This window comes from Centroberyx gerrardi, chromosome 8 (genome assembly GCF_048128805.1).
Source record: "Centroberyx gerrardi isolate f3 chromosome 8, fCenGer3.hap1.cur.20231027, whole genome shotgun sequence".
In the NCBI taxonomy this organism is placed as follows: domain Eukaryota; kingdom Metazoa; phylum Chordata; class Actinopteri; order Beryciformes; family Berycidae; genus Centroberyx; species Centroberyx gerrardi.
This window is the reverse complement of record NC_136004.1, coordinates 27,771,819-27,792,071: the sequence shown is the minus strand read 5'-3', so window position 1 is coordinate 27,792,071 and position 20,253 is coordinate 27,771,819. Positions and strand designations below refer to the sequence as shown.

General features: G+C 43.2%; 2 protein-coding genes across 3 annotated transcripts in view; one reads left to right on the top strand and one right to left on the bottom strand.

Moving 5' to 3' along the window:
• Positions 1 to 1,769: 1,769 nt before the first annotated feature.
• Positions 1,770 to 10,853, bottom strand: suds3 (SDS3 homolog, SIN3A corepressor complex component). Of its 2 annotated transcripts, none has more exons than XM_071897668.2 (12): positions 10,675 to 10,853; positions 8,874 to 8,943; positions 8,704 to 8,759; positions 7,815 to 7,886; positions 6,820 to 6,839; positions 6,551 to 6,707; positions 5,958 to 6,053; positions 4,881 to 4,942; positions 4,763 to 4,784; positions 4,493 to 4,598; positions 3,410 to 3,494; positions 1,770 to 2,873 (listed from the first exon to the last, which is right to left on the bottom strand). In XM_071897668.2, exons 1-12 carry the CDS (start codon positions 10,784 to 10,786, stop codon positions 2,775 to 2,777), a joined length of 957 nt encoding a protein of 318 aa, XP_071753769.1. In that variant the 5' UTR covers positions 10,787 to 10,853; the 3' UTR covers positions 1,770 to 2,774. The 2 variants fall into 2 exon arrangements, with proteins under 2 accessions (XP_071753769.1, XP_071753770.1); XM_071897669.2 differs by lacking the exon at positions 10,675 to 10,853 and adding an exon at positions 9,855 to 9,910.
• Positions 10,854 to 13,067: 2,214 nt separating this feature from the next.
• The window catches only part of taok3a (TAO kinase 3a), a 73,103-nt gene continuing 65,917 nt past the window's right edge, over positions 13,068 to 20,253 (top strand). The window contains exon 1 of the mRNA XM_071897726.2: positions 13,068 to 13,184. The gene's annotated coding sequence lies outside the window, so the exon portion shown is untranslated. The remainder of the gene's footprint in view (positions 13,185 to 20,253) is intronic.

Below are 20,253 nucleotides of genomic sequence, written 5' to 3'. Positions count from 1 at the left end.
ACCCAGACACATAACAAGCTCATATACTGTTAGACCTCGCATTAAGTGCCATTAGCTTTCCTAGCCTTGACCACAGGCCAGACATTGGATACAACAGGGGGAATGGATGAGCAGAGCTGTAGTCAAGACCAAGTCAAGTCCAAAACCAGGTCCAATTGAGTTCGAGTCAAGACCAAAAGGGGTTGAGACCACGTCAAGACCGAGTCCTGAACAAACTGAGTCCTATTCAAGACCAAAACGGAAATAAGCAATAAACAGGGTATATGCCTTTCTAAATGCAAAAATGATAATTAAGGAGTTAATTTTCTCTGGATGAACAGAAATGTTAGCCTGGTATCCAGTCCCCATGAATCGCTGTCTTTAGCACTTTTTGAATTTGCATGACTGCATTCATGGGGGGCTGGATACCAGGCAAAAGAAATGTAGATTTGCCTGCAAATGAGTTCTGAATTAAACCCCTCAACATCCACTGGCAGGATGAAAAATGCATTGAAATGCATGAAGCTAGCCAATCATTTTATTAGCGATAAGATGGAAAAAAAGCATGTTCAAGTTTGGTTATTTCTATAGCCCTGTATCACATGCATGTCTCAAAGGACTTTACAGAGGATGAGCCTAACTAGATCTAACTGATCAACAATCAACCATAGAACAGAATAGAGTGATGTAGGACAAATATCAGGGAGAGCACAAGACACACAAAAGCAGATTTTGTGTATCTTTTAAAAAAGTCAAAAAAACAATTGCGTCCTGTATTCCTCTATTCACTGTCAGCTCATTTCATGCCTTAGCTAAGAGATTGAGCGGTCACATCTGACGGCTCTTGGACAACAAGCCTTTTGAGACGACCCTTGCGTTTTATGCAGCACGGCAGAACAGTAATTGCCCTCCTTGACAGGCCGTGTCATTAAGTCAGGCATAGTGAAACTTGCCATCCGGTTAAACCGATAGGATAGGACACACAGCAGGGAAAAGGCAAGCTGCTGATGTGTGCGGTCTCGGCCGAAGGAGTCTTGTGCAGAATGCCAAATAATTTGTCTGTTTGCAAAGTGGAAGGATGGTTGATGGCAGCCATGCAACCCGCAAGGTGACTTGGTATTCCTATAGTGAGGCTGATCACTTGGAGATGGTGATCAATAGGTGATGTGGAGACAAACAACAGATGACACTTTGGTGCTGAGCATGGAGATAGTAAAACACACATCACACACACATCTTTGTGTTGCGGAGCTTGATGGGGCATTCCATTGATTCACATAAATCCTCAAAAGCTTGCCATAACTTAACACTACTTTGTTCCAGAAGGGTTTGACACAAATTCATTGTATAAAATGGTCAGTCAAAGAAATATCTTCAACCCTAAAAATCGCTATGCAACAGTGTTTTAATATTGCAATTACTGGGATTAGGGTTTAATCCTTTCCATAAAAATAGCCTTTCCCCTTGTGAGATCTAGGAAACGGTTCTCACACAAGAGGCTACTAGTAATACTGTGACACTGGCGACTGCAAAGTAACCCAATCACAGAAAGGAACCACAATTTTGCCCTCCACCGGTATCAGTTGCACTTCTGTAGGATGCATGGGCGGTATACTAGAGGTACTATATGGCACGGTTAGGACATAGTAGATGCTCAGTATGCAAAGTTTTTGGTCAAAATGTTCTCACTTCTGATTTTCGCCTGGATAAGTGCAGCTAGTATAAAGCGACTAAGTCTATGTGTGTAATTCAGCACTACTAAAAAAACACAAAACTCTTCAACAAATTGGTAAAAGGCAGAAAACATCTTTAATAAATGGAACGCACTAGAAATCAACATTCAGTCAACTTCATTTTCCAGTGCAAATACAGCTCAACCAAACCACATCGTCCACATATGGAGAGGAACACATTAAATGGCAATAAAAAAACCTCCAAATTCATATTTTTTTTTTTTCAAATAAGAAAATTATGCACTGGATTCTCAAACACAATATCAGACAAAACAACAGCATGAAAAGTAGCCTCCATTACTTGATGACAGCGAAATAGGACATTTCCTTTTGAACATGATTTCTGGTACAAGGAAACTGAAACCTCCTCAGCGAAGGGATTAATGATGCTCAGCCAAACCCGAAGCAATTCCTCATCCCTATAACCTCAAGAGCAGATGCAATCTTATTAGATAGGTGCAGGCCTAAAGCAATATATGGTTGGTGGAAATACCACAAATCCTATCAGAAAACTTTCTCAGTGCTTGCTTTGTCCCAGATCCTCAGTAAGACAGTTTGAGAGGCAGTGACTTGAAGACAGTTTCCATGGACTGACACAAGGTTGTTCGTAAGAAAAGAACTTTAGAACAAATCCAGATAAGACTGCATGGTGTGGAAAAGAGTTGCGTTGACAGGTAACAATAAAATGTGTGCATGAGACGAAAAAAAAAACAACACAAGAACAAAATCAAAGTAGACTGCTCTGTGACCACCGCAAAGGTAAATAAAGCCACAAATGCCATAAACTGACAGGCGATGCTTGAAAAAGAGTGGATTTTGTAGATTTTTTTTCTGGGCTAGCTTCTGGCTTGCTGGAAGAACAGGTAAAAGCTGAAGAGACATCCTTGGCCACGATAGACTGTGTGTGTGTCTGTGTGTGTGTGGGCGGGTGGGGGTGGATGATGAAGAAGAAGGAGACTACATGTCAAAATCAACTGAGAAGCACCAGACACAGAAACAGTGGATGGGTGGGTGGATGGATAAGTGAATAGATAGACGAGGGGGGGGGGGGGGGGGTATGTTTCACGCGGCCGACCGTCGGCGGATGACAAACGCTCCTCTCTGTAGCTGTCCCAGGTAGATCCTCATCTTTGTACTGTCACTCGTCTTCCTCACCCAAATCTGAGGGAAAAGAAAACACAACAAAGACGGAGAAAAACCCCTCAGTGTGGCGATTTAGAAAGGATGCATTCTGAAGTAGCTGTCACTGGCAAGACAGCTCACTAAAAACCACCAGCACCATTTCTACCGCAAGCCGGTTTGTGAGCAGGGAGCAAAACTGCATCCCAGCAGATCCACGTTCCACTACCAATCCGGCGTACCGCATAAAAATGCACGGCTCATTTTTGATCTGACAAATGAACTTCCCTCTTTCCAGTGAGCATTTCTCCATTAGTCAAGTCAGCATCACTCAGTGCTATCACCCCAGGATGGCAAAAACATGCCATTTTAATGAGAAACTGCATATTTTAATTGGCAATCCCTTTAGTAAGAGTGGGAAATTTCGACTAGCTACCAGCCAAAGACTAGTAAATTCACTTTAGCATGTGCATAAACCGCAGTTTATCCCACCAAACTCCCCACCCGATCATACCACTGTACATCCAATATTTATATAGATATGCAACAGGAATTGAATGAGAAGAACTGAAGCCCACCTCATTGGTCCCCACTGAGCTGATGACACAGCTAATCTTTGTGTTGTCCTTGGACTCCAAGTAGATGGCCTGGCTCTTGTGGTACCTGTCAGTGCGCGCGCACACACACACACACACACACACACACACACACACACACACACACACACACACACACACACACACACACACACACACACACACACAGCATTAATTCCGAATTCACTACAGGGAATGTGAGAAAGGCACTAGTGCTGTCTAAAAAGGGTTTTATTACACATAATTTCACCCAGCTGTATAATTCACAATCCTCCTGAGATGGCACTAAATAGATAATCAGACCAGAGTGTCAAAACAAAACGCCTCTTTTTTAAAAATGGCTCCAAACTGTCAGAGGATAGAGTCAACCCAAGGGAAGAGACTGACAACCAAAGCATTTGATCATTAACGAACCACTGAGGAATAATGAGGCATATTTCTCCCTGTGGCTCTTGTAAGAATGCTTTCCTCTGCTAGCATTTCTAGCGATGATTAGGTAAGACCTTGCTTTAAAAAGAAAAGGTGTGCACACCTCAAAGCTCGCTCACCTCAACTTGTCTTCTGTCCGTATCAGAGGCCAATAGGACAGAGAATCATATTTTCCACCCCTCTTCAAAGGAATTATTTATTGACGCATGTCTGACGCAGAGTTCTGCTCTCAAACAAAACGACCTGAAAGCCCCGGCCAGTCAAAGACTTTAATTTCCTTTATACTTCTGCATTACAGCAGAATGCAGCAGCGGTTATGATACAGCCACCTTCTTTCAATATGAAATTTTATGGTAGCTTCAAGCACCAGCACTTCACTTCTCCACTGGCTCCTAAGTAATATCTCTTTCTGTACCCCAGACAAAAAAAAAAAAGACTACCATCAAAGAGGTTGTAAAATGTCTTTTGAAGACCTACCAAACCCATCAAGTACATGCAGTAGTTTCAGAGGAGATATTAGTATGGCTGTGTGGCCATCTAGTGGTGAAAAGCACTACAGTCATGATTATTTGAGACATAGCACAATGTCAGGGGAAATACTGAGATGTCTGTTTGAAGGTGACAGATCGGACATACCATCTTTTGTCGTAGTAAAGCTTGCCCTCCTCGATGCGGGCCTCGTAGCGCTGGGAGGGGTTCTCCATGGGAGTGGTGGGGAGATGCTCCGGAGACGAGGGCGATACTTGTGGGGGAAAGAGGTGGGTTAAAACTCCTGGATACTGTCGTCATGCAAAACCAAGCCGTACTCATTCAATATTCAAAGTACGGGGACAAATGAATAATTTCATTTTAGCCCAATGTGCGTGACAATTGGAAACAAATTGCAGAAGGCGAGTGCTGACATACCTGGCCGCTTCGGTGACTTCAGCTGTGAAGAGAAGGTGTGGAAATATTAAATGTAATTATTAGAAAAATTGGGTTCAGCAGAGGCAAGCGTAATTCTGAAAAATTCAGAAACAATTACCTTATTCAGTGTTCTCAGATCCTCCATGATCTGTTCGTCTGTTAGCAAATAATTTAACTGAGGTTCGGAGAGTTAAGGGAGGCATTTTTAACAATGTAAGCATTGGACAGCAAGGTGGCATAATGAGAGAGACCGACCTAAAACCAGAAGGCCTGGGTTCAAGCCCGGTGTCAGAAAGAGTAAGTCCTGCTGAAGTGTCCAGAGGTAGAAGCTCCAGAGGTGCTGTTCTGTTTCCCTGAACCCCTGACCTCTGACCCTGTGACTGACCAAAAGAAAATTTCCCCTCCAGGGATCAAGAGTATTATGAGAAAGTAATATGAATAATACAGGGTTCCCACACCTTTTCACTGATGAAATTCCAAAACTTTTCCATGACTTGTCCATGACCCCTTTTCAAATTTCCATTATTTTAATGAGACTGAATAAAATGTAACCATCAACTACACTAACTTTACGTATTAATTTGTTTTACACTTTAAAAATCAAGGATTTAGGGGCGTCGTGGTGGCTCAGTGGTCTGCGGCGCGTACCATGTAAACGCAACGTCCCGGGTTTGAATCTGGCCCAGGACCTTTGTCGCATGTCATCCCCCTCTCTCTCCCAATCTTTCCTGTCTGGCAAAATGCCCCAAAAATAATCTAAAAAAAACAAATTATAACATAATTTTAACTCAACAAAAACATTCAGCAACCAACGATATTTTCCTCCAACAGGTCTAGACTGTTTCGGAGACAGCCAGAGCCTTTTGTGACATTTGACGAAGGATTCAAGAACAAACAGAAAAAAAAAGTCAACTTCACAAATAAAATGTCATGACTTTTCCAAAAATGTTCTCCCCTTTATCATTTTTGATAACTTCTTCAGGCCTGGAAAATGCTACTTTAAAATTCCATGACTTTTCCAGGTTTCCCAGTAGTGTGGGAACCCTGATAATAATATGGGCCATGAATTCATACTGTAAACATTTGGCTAAATTTACCCAACAATATACTGTATCTACACAGATATTCACCTAAAGCAACAAAAAATGGTAAGTACTGTACACAAACAGAGATTCCATATTTATGTAAAGGATATCTGGTGCAGGTTTTCTCCGTTTGTCTGGTATGGGGACTGGATCGTTGGGCCGTCTCCTCAGCTTCCGAGTCATGATAGGTTTCACTTCCATCGAGTCTACATAAGAAATAGAAATAATGACAATCTATTTGAGATCCAACTCTAACACGCAGGCAGTGGGAGAATGTTCTTGAAAAGCACAACCTTCCTGATCGATTGACAAAAACACATCCCTAACACATTATTTTTTCTGACATGATACATGCTAGTGCATCAATCAGTGTTCAAGCATCATGACAGTGTGAATATTCACTATGGGCTGCAATTTCTGTAAATAACAACTCAAAAGAAGAGAGTTGGAAAGTGAGATCTCCATGTATCTGAGAGCGAGCCATTTTAATTGGATAGCCTGTTAATACTGAGGTGATAAGAGAAAAGACTATGAAGCTGTTCCTCTTTGTCTTCTTATGAAAGGAGAGAAAAACTCTCCCACCACTGACATTGGAACAGTAAATGTATTCCATCTCAGCAACACCCGGTCCCTTCTCCCCATTCTTTTCATCTCTCTCTCCTTCAGATCAAGTCCCTGACTCATCCGGCTCTGGTTCCCCTACCGCCTGTCAGCTCCATTGTTAATTTTTCGTTCTCGATCATCTTCTTCTTCTCCTCCAGCTCTGCGATTAAGTTTTCCTTCAGCTCAACCTTCTTATCGTCAAACTCCTTTACCGCCGCCTTCTTCTCCTTGATGTAGTTCCTCTCCACCTGTTCTGTCTGCAGAAGAAAGGTCGAGAGTGAGAGAGGGCTGGAACTTGTAAATAGCACCCCAAAGGTAAATGTCAATTTCATATAAATTGTAACAGTCAGCAATATCAACCATGCTTACCTCAAGCTGGAGAAACAGATCTGTGGAGGGAAGAGAAGAAAACGATATGACTGTTTATGTTAACCAAATGGTTAACAAATGTTGGTTCAATGCCACCATGCAACGTGAACTGTGAATGCCTTCAAGACTGAGGGTTCAATTCAGGGTCAGACTTGGTGCAAAAAATATCCTTGATCATAAAATGTCTGAAAATAAAAATAAGGCCCCTGATTATTAGGAATACCCTTTTTTATATTTCACCCTGTTCACATTTATTACCATAGGTAAATTGTGGGAGCCTGTGATCGGTAAGAAAATAGAGCAATTTTGATAAGAAAAACAACAGACTATGCAGCCAGCAGTCAAACATGTTGACACCACGCAGCCAGCAGTAGAAGAAAATGCCGACCACACACAAACCACTGTCAACAAAAACTAAAACAACCAATATAATAAAAACTCAACAATTGAGGGGTGGAAGATGGACTGGAGTGAGGAAAACGGCACCATCCTCTTCAAAACAAATCCGACTCCAGTCCCTGTAATTTAAGCTAAGCATGATGGACTTGTCTGCGCTCTGCCATCATTTCCCTCCTCTGGTGTTCATATCAGTTAAGAACACATGAAGAAATAGCTGATGAGCATCAGTGGTTTGCCCTCAGTTCATTTTGTTATGCTAGACTTTGCAAGCATGAGGAACTGCTGGCTATCAGATGTAAACATCCATCTTCTTATGTGTTTTGAGGTTGTTGTTTTGAGGTTGTTCTCATAGTTGGTTCAGATAAAGTCAGTCCTAACAAACCGTGCAGCAGTTTGCTTGGAAGACGGCAGAAGAAGGCGTCTCAGTGTGATTATTTGGTGGCACCCAAGTTTGAAAGGCATTGTTCTCACCTGCCAAAACAAACCAAACTAAAGGAACAAACGCTCCAGACTTTGAATAAACGGTTCCAAACATGCTTGGTGTGAAGTCACCCTGAGCGAAGCACAATGTGGTCTCTCAGTATTACACAACTTGCCTGCATTCCGGAGCCTCTCTTTGTACTGTTGGTCCAGCTTCTTCATCCTCTTCTGATACTCCTGCAGCGTACCTGCAAAGAGTAAGTTACATTTACCAACACACAGCATCTGATGTAATTACACCTTTGGCTAATAAACAGCACAAGTACTTATTCAGAAATGGCTTGGATGTTGCAAAAGAGGGGGTTGTGTGGGTACATATGTCATTGGGGTTATTGAATGGGCACCTCCAATCACAGATGTTTCATTGAAATAAACCATCAATACCTCCAGAAGGCTCACCAGTAAATTCTGGCATCCCAGAAGTGCCACACTCAGCACCCACCTACACTCATCTAGACTATATTGATGCTGCACCTACACTTAGATTTACAGATAGCCCACAACATCTCACACCATTATTTCTACACTCAACATCAATCTGACAACAACAAGCTAATGGGACAGCTGATGGTGCTACCTTGAAACAGCCCACTCAGCAGTTCAGAAACAGCTTGTATCAGTAAACAACAGACTTGACTATGTAAAATGAGCTGTGGTTGGTGGAGGACTTCATGTCATCTTCTGATAAATTATCATCTGTCTCGCAACTGTTTTCTCTTTCCAGCCAAAGACGATGGCTAATCTTTTAGACTGCTTCTGAAGCTGCCTTATGGCCTGATGTAATCCCTGGCCAGCTCCCTGAGTAAACTGTTAGAGGATGTGGCTATAACTTGAAATAAAAAACAGAAATCTCTAATGAAAATGAATCCCCACTCCCCCACACATCACATCACACAAGATACAGCACAGCAGTCATTAACATTTGGCAAACTATTGTCGTTAATGTGACTACGCTCACATAATCGCATTGCAATCAAAAGAACAGAAAAAAATCCCCTTGATTACCTTCTTGTAATTGCTGCAACTGTCTTTTCAGAGAGGCCAGTTTGTCTTGGTACATCCTGCAATGAAATCAACCAGAACTAATCACATTCCCTTTCACTGTCTGGAACATTAGGCAAACACTCAAACCTTTATCTTATTGAGCCAAATGTCCTTGATGACAAAACACTCACTGCTCTTTGATTTCCACATAGTCATCCTCGTCATGCTTGGCCAGGTCTGTTTCACTGGCATCCTCAGTGTCTGGAAAGAAGCAAGACAGGGGCGAAAAAAATCATACACAGTAGATTTCAAAACGGTTTCTCCTGCAGATTTGAAGAGGGCTCTCTGCTTTAAAGTTACTTTCAGTGCAAGCCATCACAGGCTACAAACAAGTCACTTTCAACATGCTGTAGTTAAGCAGAATGAAGTAGCTGGTTAGCCTTGCCAACACAGCACCAACGCCATGCAATGAAGTTGAGTCTACAGACAGCAGAGAAGTCTGGGGATCAAATAACGTGCGTGGCACCGGTAAGCTAATGGTGACGTTCTGCTCTGGGAATGTTCGCCGATCTGATAGATTATAGGACAAGGAAATATCCAAGTTATTCCCGAAAAATCCGACATTTATTGACTGATCGACATCACAAAATAGTTAAGCTTACCAGAAGCTAGTGAAAAGCTAGTGAAGCATATCCGGCGAACATTGCCCTCCTGCTCGCAAGTCTAATGACATTAGTAATGTAGCATTAGTAATGTAGCAGTTACCTTGAATGTCAAGCATTTGCCGCATGGTGGGATTAACCAGAAACGGTCCGGCTAACTTGGCCGTGCTCACTGAGTCCAACGGTAACTCTCTTAAGCTAACGTTAGCATGTTAACGTCACCAAGTTCAATGTGACAAACTTGCGAGCCAAGTTTATAAGCACTAGGTTAGCTAGCGTTACCTTACAAAACGACACAAGAGAAGGGTAAGGCCCAGTCGTATTAAGCTGACACAGCAGCTTTCATTATCGGTTAGCGTTAATGTGCTAGCTTAAGTTAGCTCTATCTGCTGTTTAAGAATTAACCAATTCTAGCTAACGCAAGTCTAACAGCACGCTTAACATGTATCTGGCGAAGAAAAGCCAAGTCAGCTGTTGGGCTTGTTAGCTAACATTAAGAAACTAGCTAACCTTTGAGTGCTGTCATCGCCTTGCTTTCCTCTTGTCTGTCTTTCTCACTCTGCAATTCCTCCTGTCTCATTGAATAGTGTGAAAAGGGCAGAGCACTGGACACAGCACGCAAGGTTTCGCCTGTGACCTGTCAATGTTCGTAGCTAACGTTACGTCGTTAGCTGATTGAGTAGCTCGTTGGGATAGCATGTACTAGGTCAGGTTAATGAAGAAAGCTTTACCTATAACGTTAACTTTAGTTTGAAAGATGGTTTAACACATAGCTAGCCAGTCAGCCTGGTCAATTGTGTAGTAAAGCTGACTGATGCCGCACACGGTTTACTGTACCTAACGTAGCGTGTGAACGGTAGCTACGTTAACGAGCTTTATTCACGATAACAATGTGAGCTAAGTGTGCTTTAAGATTGCTGTAGGAGCGGTACGGAAACGTTTGCTCGTAGCGTTTTTACCTAGCTACATCACCTGTTTATGAACCGTTTCTTGGCTGGATGGAAACTGGGCTGGCGGTAGTCGGGTAACGTTAGGTTATTTAGCTAGCCGTATCTAACGTTAGCCAACTACATGTAGCTGTAGCTAGCTCACATGAGCTATCAAGCTTTAGCATGGTCGAGTCCAAATTGATTATAGAAGTGCTAAAAGTAGCAGGTGCAATATATTACAAGAAAAAAAATAGTGTTTTCACTCGATCTTAAAGCAAAAATCACTTGAAAAATTGCATTCAAAAGTTGGCTCAGTAGATGCAATTCTCGTTCAGTTCCATTCCTATCCCAACAAGTAGACTGATCCACACTGTCAGTGAGCTTGCTATCTATTCGTTTACCTTCTTCCGAGTCTCTTCCTCTGAAACTCCGATCATCGTCGTCTTCTACGCTATCAAGTTCTTCTTCATCATTGTAGTAATCTACCATGGGTGATAGTAAAGTCGATGCCATTTGTTCGCTTGTAAAATGTAAACAAACGCAAAATAAACAATCGATTTGTGTTTTGCAGCTTGGAACAGCGCCTACAACTGCAAGGACCTCCGAGAATCAAGCTGCCTGATGTTCCGCCTGAATGTAATGTAAATATTATCAAAGTGTAAGATCAGTTTTTTTCTATAAATGTGATGAAAACATTAACATTTTACAATAAAGAATTTTAACTAATACTAACAGTGTATTTTCTGTACATGTTGCAATAACATTTACCGTAAAATGTGTGCAGGCATATTTTGTGACGTCGTGAACTGTGGCGTTGGTTTTCCTCTTGTGTTTTGGCTGACTGGCTAGCGGGCTATTAGTTTTACTACTCATATTTCTTTCAAAGACCCTGGCGATGCATATATGGACGGCTTGTCAGTTATAAAGCTAAGTGAGTATCCATCCAGCTAACACGCTAGCTCAATGTGAGTGCTCCTTAGGACTGTGGTTGATAGTCTGAAGCCCAACAAGACCTACAGTATATAACTGATGGAGGCCATGGGGCTGAAACACTGGTGCAGTTTGTAACTTAGATTTATGACTAGCAAAACAAAATAAAGGATTTTCAACAGATGTTTGGAGTGCCTTGGATCTCTCTCTCTTTTTCCCACGATTATCAGAGCAGCCTTTGTTCATCCAAACAGCACCCAAACCCACAAACTGTAACTTTAAAAGCTAAGATGCATTCCAGCCTCCTCTGTTTTCCATTGCTAAGACATGTTGTCCAGTAGTAACCATTTAATGTTAGTGTGATTGACTAGACTTAATTCCCTTTCCCAGTTACTTGTGTGGAGTCATTTGGCGGAGGCTACTGGTATCACCCTGATAAGGCCCACAGTCAGATGCAAACACATAAGTTATTTGACGTCCAACATTAATCATTCAGTTAATCTGTGAACTAACCAAAATCCAAGCAATTCTGTGACCTTTGTGGCTATATATAACTGTAATGTAGGTTTGAAACTAATTTTGTGACATTTAATATTCTCCATTCCACACTCGCTCCACACCAACATCAGCTGGGCTCTCACATCCCATCCAGGACTAGGCTGCAGCATCAGTGAAACTGGGATTTCTCTATACTTACCAACAGTGAGGAGTGAACCTATGGCTTGTTGTTTAGGCCGTACTATGTCATGACATGCTACTGTGCAAATCGTGATAATTTTTTCACCACATTCTACTCCTGAACTTTTACATCTCTGCCCTGAGTTCACCAACACACATAACTGCCCGCTTAATAACTGACCATCATAATATCACTAGAAATATAAGTATTGTCATTTCATGGTTAGGAATGACGTTACAACACAAGATTCTTTTGTTTCACTGCAACCTCAGCCGTCAAGACAACCGTGTGTCCAGGTTACAGCACCAGTGTAGCTGCTGCTGTAAGGCCTGCAACAGTATCAGTAGATTTACTGCATCTTCCTGTAGCCTAATCAGACCTTGGCCTTAACCTGCCAGTCCTTGTGCCTTGGCAAAACAAAAACATTGCCTACCACCAGTCGTACCACGTACAAAAATTGGGACCACCACAAAGGTTACAGTTTGATGTTGTGAGAGTTGGCATTTCAAGCTGAGAAACTGAGGTTACATCATAACTACTAATACAATTGCTGATTTGTAGAGGATCAGGTGATTACTTTTGAATCTGGTTGATAACAGGGACACGTGAAGTCATTCATGTCATTATATACACATGGGAATGCATTGTGTATTCCATACAATGGTTTGTTTTTCACATATTTGTAGCAGTGAGTCTTTAGGTCATAATGCATTTATGATACTGAGGAATAAAAGTGTTGAGGTTTACAGTTGAACTTCGCATTTGCAACACCAGGTGGGAGGATTGCACTTCGTAAATGTAGGAAGAGAACAGGATTGTCATCACTTTAGTTGCAACAGAATAGGGATGGCTCAGTGCATGTATCTTTAATAAATGTGCAAAGGAAATAAGGCATAGGACTATGTTCCATTCACTTTAATGTTTTCATGATTCAATTATTACTGAAGGCAACATTATGGAACATATACTTCATACTGTTCATTGTGCATTTGTTGAGTGCAAACCCATAGTACGTGAAATACTTGCAAAATACAGCCCATTTCGTGTTTTATCTCTGCAAAATACACACTCCTGCAGTGTGCGGATCCTGTAGCAGCCCCTTCACGACATGAGACACAACTTATTTCCGCCTGTCAAACTAGCTGTCAAACACGAGCGAGGGGTTGTGCTCCCGCTGCTCCGTCATTCAGGAAGTCCAGACCAACTGACAGCACTTCGCAAAGTCGCACAGACATCTTCAGAGTTGGACTTAAACGCTCTTCAAGTGCGTCTGCTTTTCAACAACGACGAGTATTTCAGCGGGTAAGTGTGTTTTTTTTTTGTGTGTGTGTGTTTCGCTGTAACACAGTTTGTCCCGCTCGTCGGTTTACAGCTGCTGGCCCCGCGCTCTCAACAGCAATGACACTTCCTCTTGGCTCAGCGAGCTAAGCTACCGTAGATGTCACGGCGAAAAAGTAGCCCTAATTCACTTGTAGTGCTTATAGTTTAAGTTTGTTGTTCAAGTTTAAAATGATTGTCGTCGCCTGGTTTCGACGTCCTTCGCCTGGTTCGGCTTGTTGTTTAAACGCCACTCAGAGGTGGTGAGTGTAGACCAGCATCAGCTCGCTAAGTGCGTAGGTTTGCTTTTAACTGACAGCAAAGTGCTATTTGCACGTTGTGTGTGTCTGCACCTGCCCAAATTGACGTTGAAATGTGGATATTTGCGTTGGGCACTGACTGGGGGAAACGCGTTTGATCCTCACGGGTAAGTACAGCGAAGAAATGACAGGTTGTAATGAAGTGTTCAGTGGGGGTTTTAAAACAGAAAGCGGTTAGACTCAATGTAAACTTGGCTGAGGTGGTATTTGAGAATTGTCATGCTAGCTAAGTCGGTTAGTCTGCTTGAGTTCATCACATGTAAAATGACAGTGTTGTTCCCCCATCGCATCCTACGTTGACTGTTGCGAGTGGGGTTTTACTATCAACGAACAGCCACAATGGCTCAACGCTTTTGACGATGTACCGTCCACCACACAGCACCTAAATCACATTTTACTATATATAACGTCACGTCTCTTCGTGTAACCAGTCAAACACAAATCTGCACGTTTAATACCCTTTTCACGCCACTCGATTAAGATATTGGATTTGTGTTCATTTACACGCAGCAACAATAAACGCGTTTCATTTATCTTTTTGTTTGTAATTTCTGGCGTGGATATCGTAAGAGGTCTTCACCTACGTGCAGGTCTGCGTTTTGTTTCATAATCTGCATTAAAAGTAAATGTAGGTTAACATGACGCGCTTGAAATGGCAGATTTAGATAGCAAGCTGAACACTAAAACCTAAGCTGACCCAACATGATGTCATCTCTGTGTGTAGAGCGCATGAGTGAGAGGTAACAGACGTGTGTTTTACTGTTGAATTGTGCCATTTCTGAAGATCTTTTTTTAAAACGCCTATCCATTCAATTACACGATTTCCCGCCGGGGATCATAAAAGTTTCATGTCGTCTTAAGACATTGTATGCATGCCATTCAAATGAATGACATCATGTTCTGATTTTACCTTTTTGTTGTATGAGAGCAGGGATGTAGTGGATGGTAAACCCACCTAAACTCAGTTCATTCACCTTTTTATTTGCAGAATAGAGTTTAGCCACCTTTTTTTTAGGCTGGCACAAATCTGAGTAAGTAGTGTCAAACTGGTGTAGGTTATATAAGGATACGGTCTTTTAGGGAGACAAAGCTGAAAATGTAATTGATTTTTGTTTATAATGGCGTTAGGATTTGGGGCTGCTTTATGATGATCAATTGACAGGAGGTCATAGTTTACCAACCTTTTTATTTACCAACATCGTTAATCTAGAGTACTGATGCCCTACTCCAGTTTTGCAGCAGTGTGTTTTTGTTCAAAAGGCGCAGTTCTCTTGTGTTCACCTTTATCCTCCATATCTAGTAGGCCGTCAAGCTCACCAGCCGCCTAATGACTGCACAACTAAGAGAGGGAATAGAAACTTACACAGTTCCTTATTAGTGCCCCATGTCATTGGTGATAATGGTATCTAGGGCAATTCAGTATTTGAGCAGGGTATTTTCCTTTTCATTGTGCCATTTTAGATGAATGTTTTTTTCAGTCAGGCCATTGGACTGATATAGAATGGGTGTGGGTGCCAGACAGCGTAGGATAGCGTTGCACAGATTATATGACTTGCTATATTCTTCAAGTACACGTCTCTTGCACAGTTGGACTAAATCCCCAAGTGAGGTTAGCCACATCTGGTGAGGTTAGACCTTTTTATAGTGCAGGTTGTGAAAGCTGTGGACTTTTCAAGGCTAAAAAGCAAAGGGCCAGGAGGTCAGACGGACTCAACGTTAATATGAACGTAATTGATAGACTGTTGTGCAATTTTTTGGATGAATTATTAAGTTAACACCAGCTTTCATCCAGTCTTTGTTAAAAAAATATTTGCATTGAACGGGTCTATGTATGTAACGTGATGATGAGCTTACTTTCCCTTTAGACAGGCAGAGGCAGTCATAAGCATATTGCTCACAGTCTCATCTTTTTATAGAGCCGTGTGAGAGCTTATCGAGACATAGGCCAGGGGTCGTCTCATGATTTTGCACAAATCCCTTTAAGTATATATATGTGTGCATGTGTGTGTGCATGCTGATGGATGTGAGGGTGAGGACACATCAGCTGCTCTTGACAAGTGGCTAATGTGGCTGTCAGAGAAAGTAGGCGGGTGGGTGGGGGGGGGGGGGGGGGGGGCAAGCAAGTGGCCGTGCTCACGCTGAAGTCGCCAGCAGACCTGACATTGGAGGGGGGAGGTTTAAACCCTGGCAGCAGGTTTAATCACTACACATGGACTGCTCTGTAAAGGGGTTTGGTTAATCTGGGTGTGAATAAAGTTGAGGATATGAAGGAGAAGAGGGGGTGCTTTTCCCTCCCCAGCTGTTCCCTTTACCCCGATAACTGTCTCAGGGAGTGTTATAGTTATGCCACTATTCCTATGATTCAACATAGCAAGAAGGGGCAACAGGATGGTGTAGACTGGGAAGAACATCCCCGTGTTCAGGACCCAGGTTCAAGAATTTCTCCTTCTGGGATCTGTAAAGTATCACATAAACTTAAAGACACTTTTTACCGTTTTGCTGGCTTACTGTACACCTATTCACCAATACAGGCCAAAAAAATGATGATTTCTAGAAATTTTACATCAAAATTAACAGACTGTCTCTTTCCGGTAAACAGCACATTTCTATTGATGACTCATCCTGCACTTGGGGGCGTATACAAAAATTTCATCTAATGAAATTTTGATAACTGTTGGAATTATTCCCCCCACTCCCCGCTTTTTTTTCTAGCATGCAAGCTCAGTTCAGCTAGCAACATGGACAAAGTGGATTTGACGCGCCTACTTCCGCGATTTTCAAATAATTCCCTCCCGCTGACACTTCCCACCCTGACTTGCTGTTTCATTCAGAAATACATCAATACAAGGAAGCAAATCACGCTCTCCATGCCACTTCATGGGGTCTTTAAAAGGGGAAAGAAAGACTGAACTGAAACATCTCCTACTCTCCATCATCACAAGGCCTGTCCTTTAAAGACAAAAATCTTTCTTTGGAGTACTTGTCCACATGTCACTGGGACATCCGAAAGGTTGCAGCCAATTACAACACAGTCTTTGCCACTCTGTAAAATAGGCTAGAGTAGTTACAATTGTTGATAACTGTGACCTCCATATGCCTGTCTTAGCTTCTGCTTCACGGCTCTTATGATGTGGTGCAGTGCCTAATGCAATCACTCTCAGTCTCAGTTGAATCCTGAATTGTCTAATTTAAGAACAACCAGAAGGCATACGGGCCAGCTTGTGGCCTTAGAGGACCTGGGCCTATTTTAATTAGCACTGATAACCACGCTCCTAGGATGGCCTCCTCTGGCCCAGCTATTATCCAGCAAGTGATTGTCTTACCAGAGTTAGCGACTCTTCCCTCCTCCCCCTCACCTTGGCTGGGGTCATGTGGATGTCAAAGTTAACAAGTTTACCTGCTCTGCTGTCGAAGAACCATGACAGGCCCACGGGTAGGCCTATATGTCTTATGGCCAGCTACCAGGCCTATAATGAGTTTACTGGCTGTGTTCACGGTCGGCCCAACATATGTCATCTGTTTGACAGGCATAACGATATTTTCCAAAAGTTGAAAATGTTTCCTCGACGCCAGTGTAAAAACTCCTGGCAGGCTTCATTTTGCATCTAGGGGAACCTGTTGAAAACAACAGTGAAACTCTTTCATTTTTCCCCAACCTTGACTGATCCGCTTCAGCATCTCCCTCAACCCTCTCTGCTGAAAGCAATGAACTTTTCTACACTTCCCTTCCACGTGACAGAAGGCTGACTTTTGAAAAATATATTAGAGAATTGTCAGTTTAGCCGGTGCTGCAGCAGTTTGGTGGTTTATGCCACGGTAGCAGAGCGCATCAAATATTAAAGCGCTGCTGTCAGGCTTAATGTTCTGCAGTGATCTGGTTTAGCATGTCTAATATAGGAATGCTGTCTCGGATGACGAGGAGAATTACGCCCCCCCCCCCCTCCTCCTCTTCTAGCAGATGTGCTCATGCGTACTGCTTTTAATGATGATTTCAAAAGACAGCTAAACCCTGCACTGCTGCAAGATCCTGGTCGTGTGAAGCCAGTAAGAGCTACGGAGAAAGACCCAATACAGATGTTTGGTAACAGGATTACTCTGCAGCAGCAGCAGTAGCACTTTATTTAATTACCCAATAGTGACCACATTCACATGCCGACACACAATTGACTGCCCTGTTTGCAATAGGTCCTTCCCTTCCATCTCCTGGTGGACATCAAGGCAGTGTTTGTACCCTTCATCCATCTATCCTGTCAACTCAATCAACGGTGTGTCTTTGTGTGAAAGATCAGCATTGCAAGCTCTTGAGCTCTTAAGCACGTTTCACTTGTCTGCTGCTTGTCTTTTTCATAATATGCCTGGCTGGTCCATAAGGGTAGGAAGGCCAAATCATCATCAGAAACTCTTTCATCTGTATTTACTATGAAATCTGATGGAAACAATGTATTTGCACCACTGACCATGCAAGGAGTCACTGGGAAAAATGTGAAATGGATCTAGTCATGCCCCAGCAGCTGGTGCAGACCTGAGTCATGGCCTGGGTCTACTGAAAGCTGTCTCGGAGGAGAGGAAGTCAAGGCCCAACAGATGTCTCATGAACGAATGCCTCCCCAATGAGTGTGCCACTTCTGCTGTTCACTCGCCCATCCGCCACCTCGCACTCCGGTCTCGATCCCCATCATCTCACCAACCAGTTTAATCTCAAGACTGATCTTTGGTGAGCAGTAGCGTGCAGCTGTCACCCACTGCAGTTTGCGCACTAATAATATTGTACAGACCAAGAGGCATCTATTGTGCCTCTCCAAATGTAGGCTGGTGTCTGTGTGCATATGTCAGCCTGTTTGCACCTGGCAAGTCTAATGAATTTTTTCAAACCTTACATAGGCTTTCAGCTTGCATGGCATCTGGCCTAACGTGTTTACCTCACCCCATATTAGTATGTTATAGCCCAAAATGTAGAACAGATTGGGTGTTGAGCACGTCATAGTTTCTTGTGCAATACATGCACTGCTCTTCCCCTCATTGTTTTCCTCGAGCATACTAAACCCTCTGTCATAAGAGAGGCATTTTGGCAAGTCAGCCTTTGCTGGGTGTGGGAGGTTAACGCGAGCAACTTAATTACAGCCCTTCACTACAAACGCGCCTCCGATCCTCTGGCGAGGTTGCAGCTGTGACCATGAGTCGGCCCCTCCACCCCCCTTCCAACCCCCATTATGTCCGGCTACATCTGTCTCCAGCTCTCCCGTGAAATCTGCAAGCCTCTATCTGCTCTTCCATGACTAGGCCATGCTGAAGCGCTGTGGCATTATGAGCGGCCATCATCATCACCCAGAGAGACATCACCACTGCTGATGGCTGACTTGTCTTATCTCTGCCCACCACCACCCCTCCTGGGTCTAGGGCTTAATTTAGCTCGGCAGAATGAAGGAGAGGGCTTAGGCAGGAGTATTTTTAGAACTACATGTTTCGCTGTAATAGGGGTCTTTTTAAAAATTGAAAGTGTCATGTCATAGGCCTACAATTTGCGTCCATTCTGCTGACTTTCCCCTGCATGCAACCCGCTGAGAAGCTACAGTATGCGCTGCTGGCCTAGCAGAGTGGGGCATGTCAGCAAGGCTTAGGATGCGTGATTGTGATGGACACGTTTGCTGATGTGAGTGGGGAGTGAGGTAATACACTGCGCCACACTGGTCTATTTTTGGGTGCTTCCTCTGCCTGCCCAAAGCGCTTTTGTGTCTCACAGTTCCACATCACAGTTTCTGCTCGGCGCCTTTAGAACATGTTTCCGAACCTGTCTTTCATTTCTTTAAAGTGTCATTACAAAGCATAATTCACTGGTGCGTTGGTTGAGAACTTGCGTGGCAGGGCACCGGGCGCTCGGGCCGACGGTGACATTATTTAATGACTGCTGACAAGCTTTCACTCCTTGGCGTTACCGAATGATGCAGTGCTTTTAAGGGTGATGTCACCTTTCTGATTTGGCAAGAATGCACAAGGCCTTTTTGGCCTGGCTGCCACGCAACCTGACGTAAATGCTCGATCTTCATCTGTTGGACTACCAGAGTGTGTGCCAAACCCACCCCATCCCCCAGTCCCAAGAGAAACTAGGCCTCTGCCCAAGCTCTGTGCAGCCCTAATGCTGTGACTGGACAGCCTCCATTGGGTCAAGTGGAGATTTGCCTCTGATGAATCTGGGGGAGATTGTGTTGCGCTCTCGCTAGCCAGCAGTGAATCAGGCTAAATGTAATTTTTTTTTCTTTTTTATTCAAGTCTCAGCCTCTTCCTGGCTGAATATGCCGGAAACGACCCAATGTGTGGGCTCCTTACTCCCCCCCCCCCCCCCCCCCCCATTTATTTATAATGCATGACAACATCCAGGCTAACAAATAAATGGAGGTTAAACCTCCTCCGTTAAACAAGTGCGCAACACTGCTATCGCTCTGGAGTTGGCGTAATTAATGTGTTTGACTTCATTTCAGGCTCCTCCCATAGTTGCTGTCATTATCTCTCCAAATGAGCTTTTTAGTTGACCCATGATTCATCAGACTGGTCATGAATGGTGTTTTATATTCCATGAGGGAACACAGGAGTTTCTCATGAGTAAAAGGGAGGAAATGAGAGCCAAAGCAAGTATTTCTGTCATCCTTTTCTTGCTTAATAGTCCATACTAGGAAGGTTTTGTATGCCTTTGTGAATCCAGAGTGCCCGAGGTTGAACTGAACAATTGTCCAATTAAA

What these genes read in the sequence shown, in the direction of transcription:
- suds3 (XM_071897668.2), bottom strand. Translation starts at nt 10,786, where the DNA reads ATGGCATCGACTTTACTATCACCCATGGTAGATTACTACAATGATGAA. An exon ending in AGGAAGAGACTCGGAAGAAG is followed by an intron (nt 8,944 to 10,674) that starts GTAAACGAATAG and finishes GCTTCTTTCCAG; the next exon opens with ACACTGAGGATGCCAGTGAA. An exon ending in ATCTGTTTCTCCAGCTTGAG is followed by an intron (nt 6,708 to 6,819) that starts GTAAGCATGGTT and finishes TTTCTTCTGCAG; the next exon opens with ACAGAACAGGTGGAGAGGAA.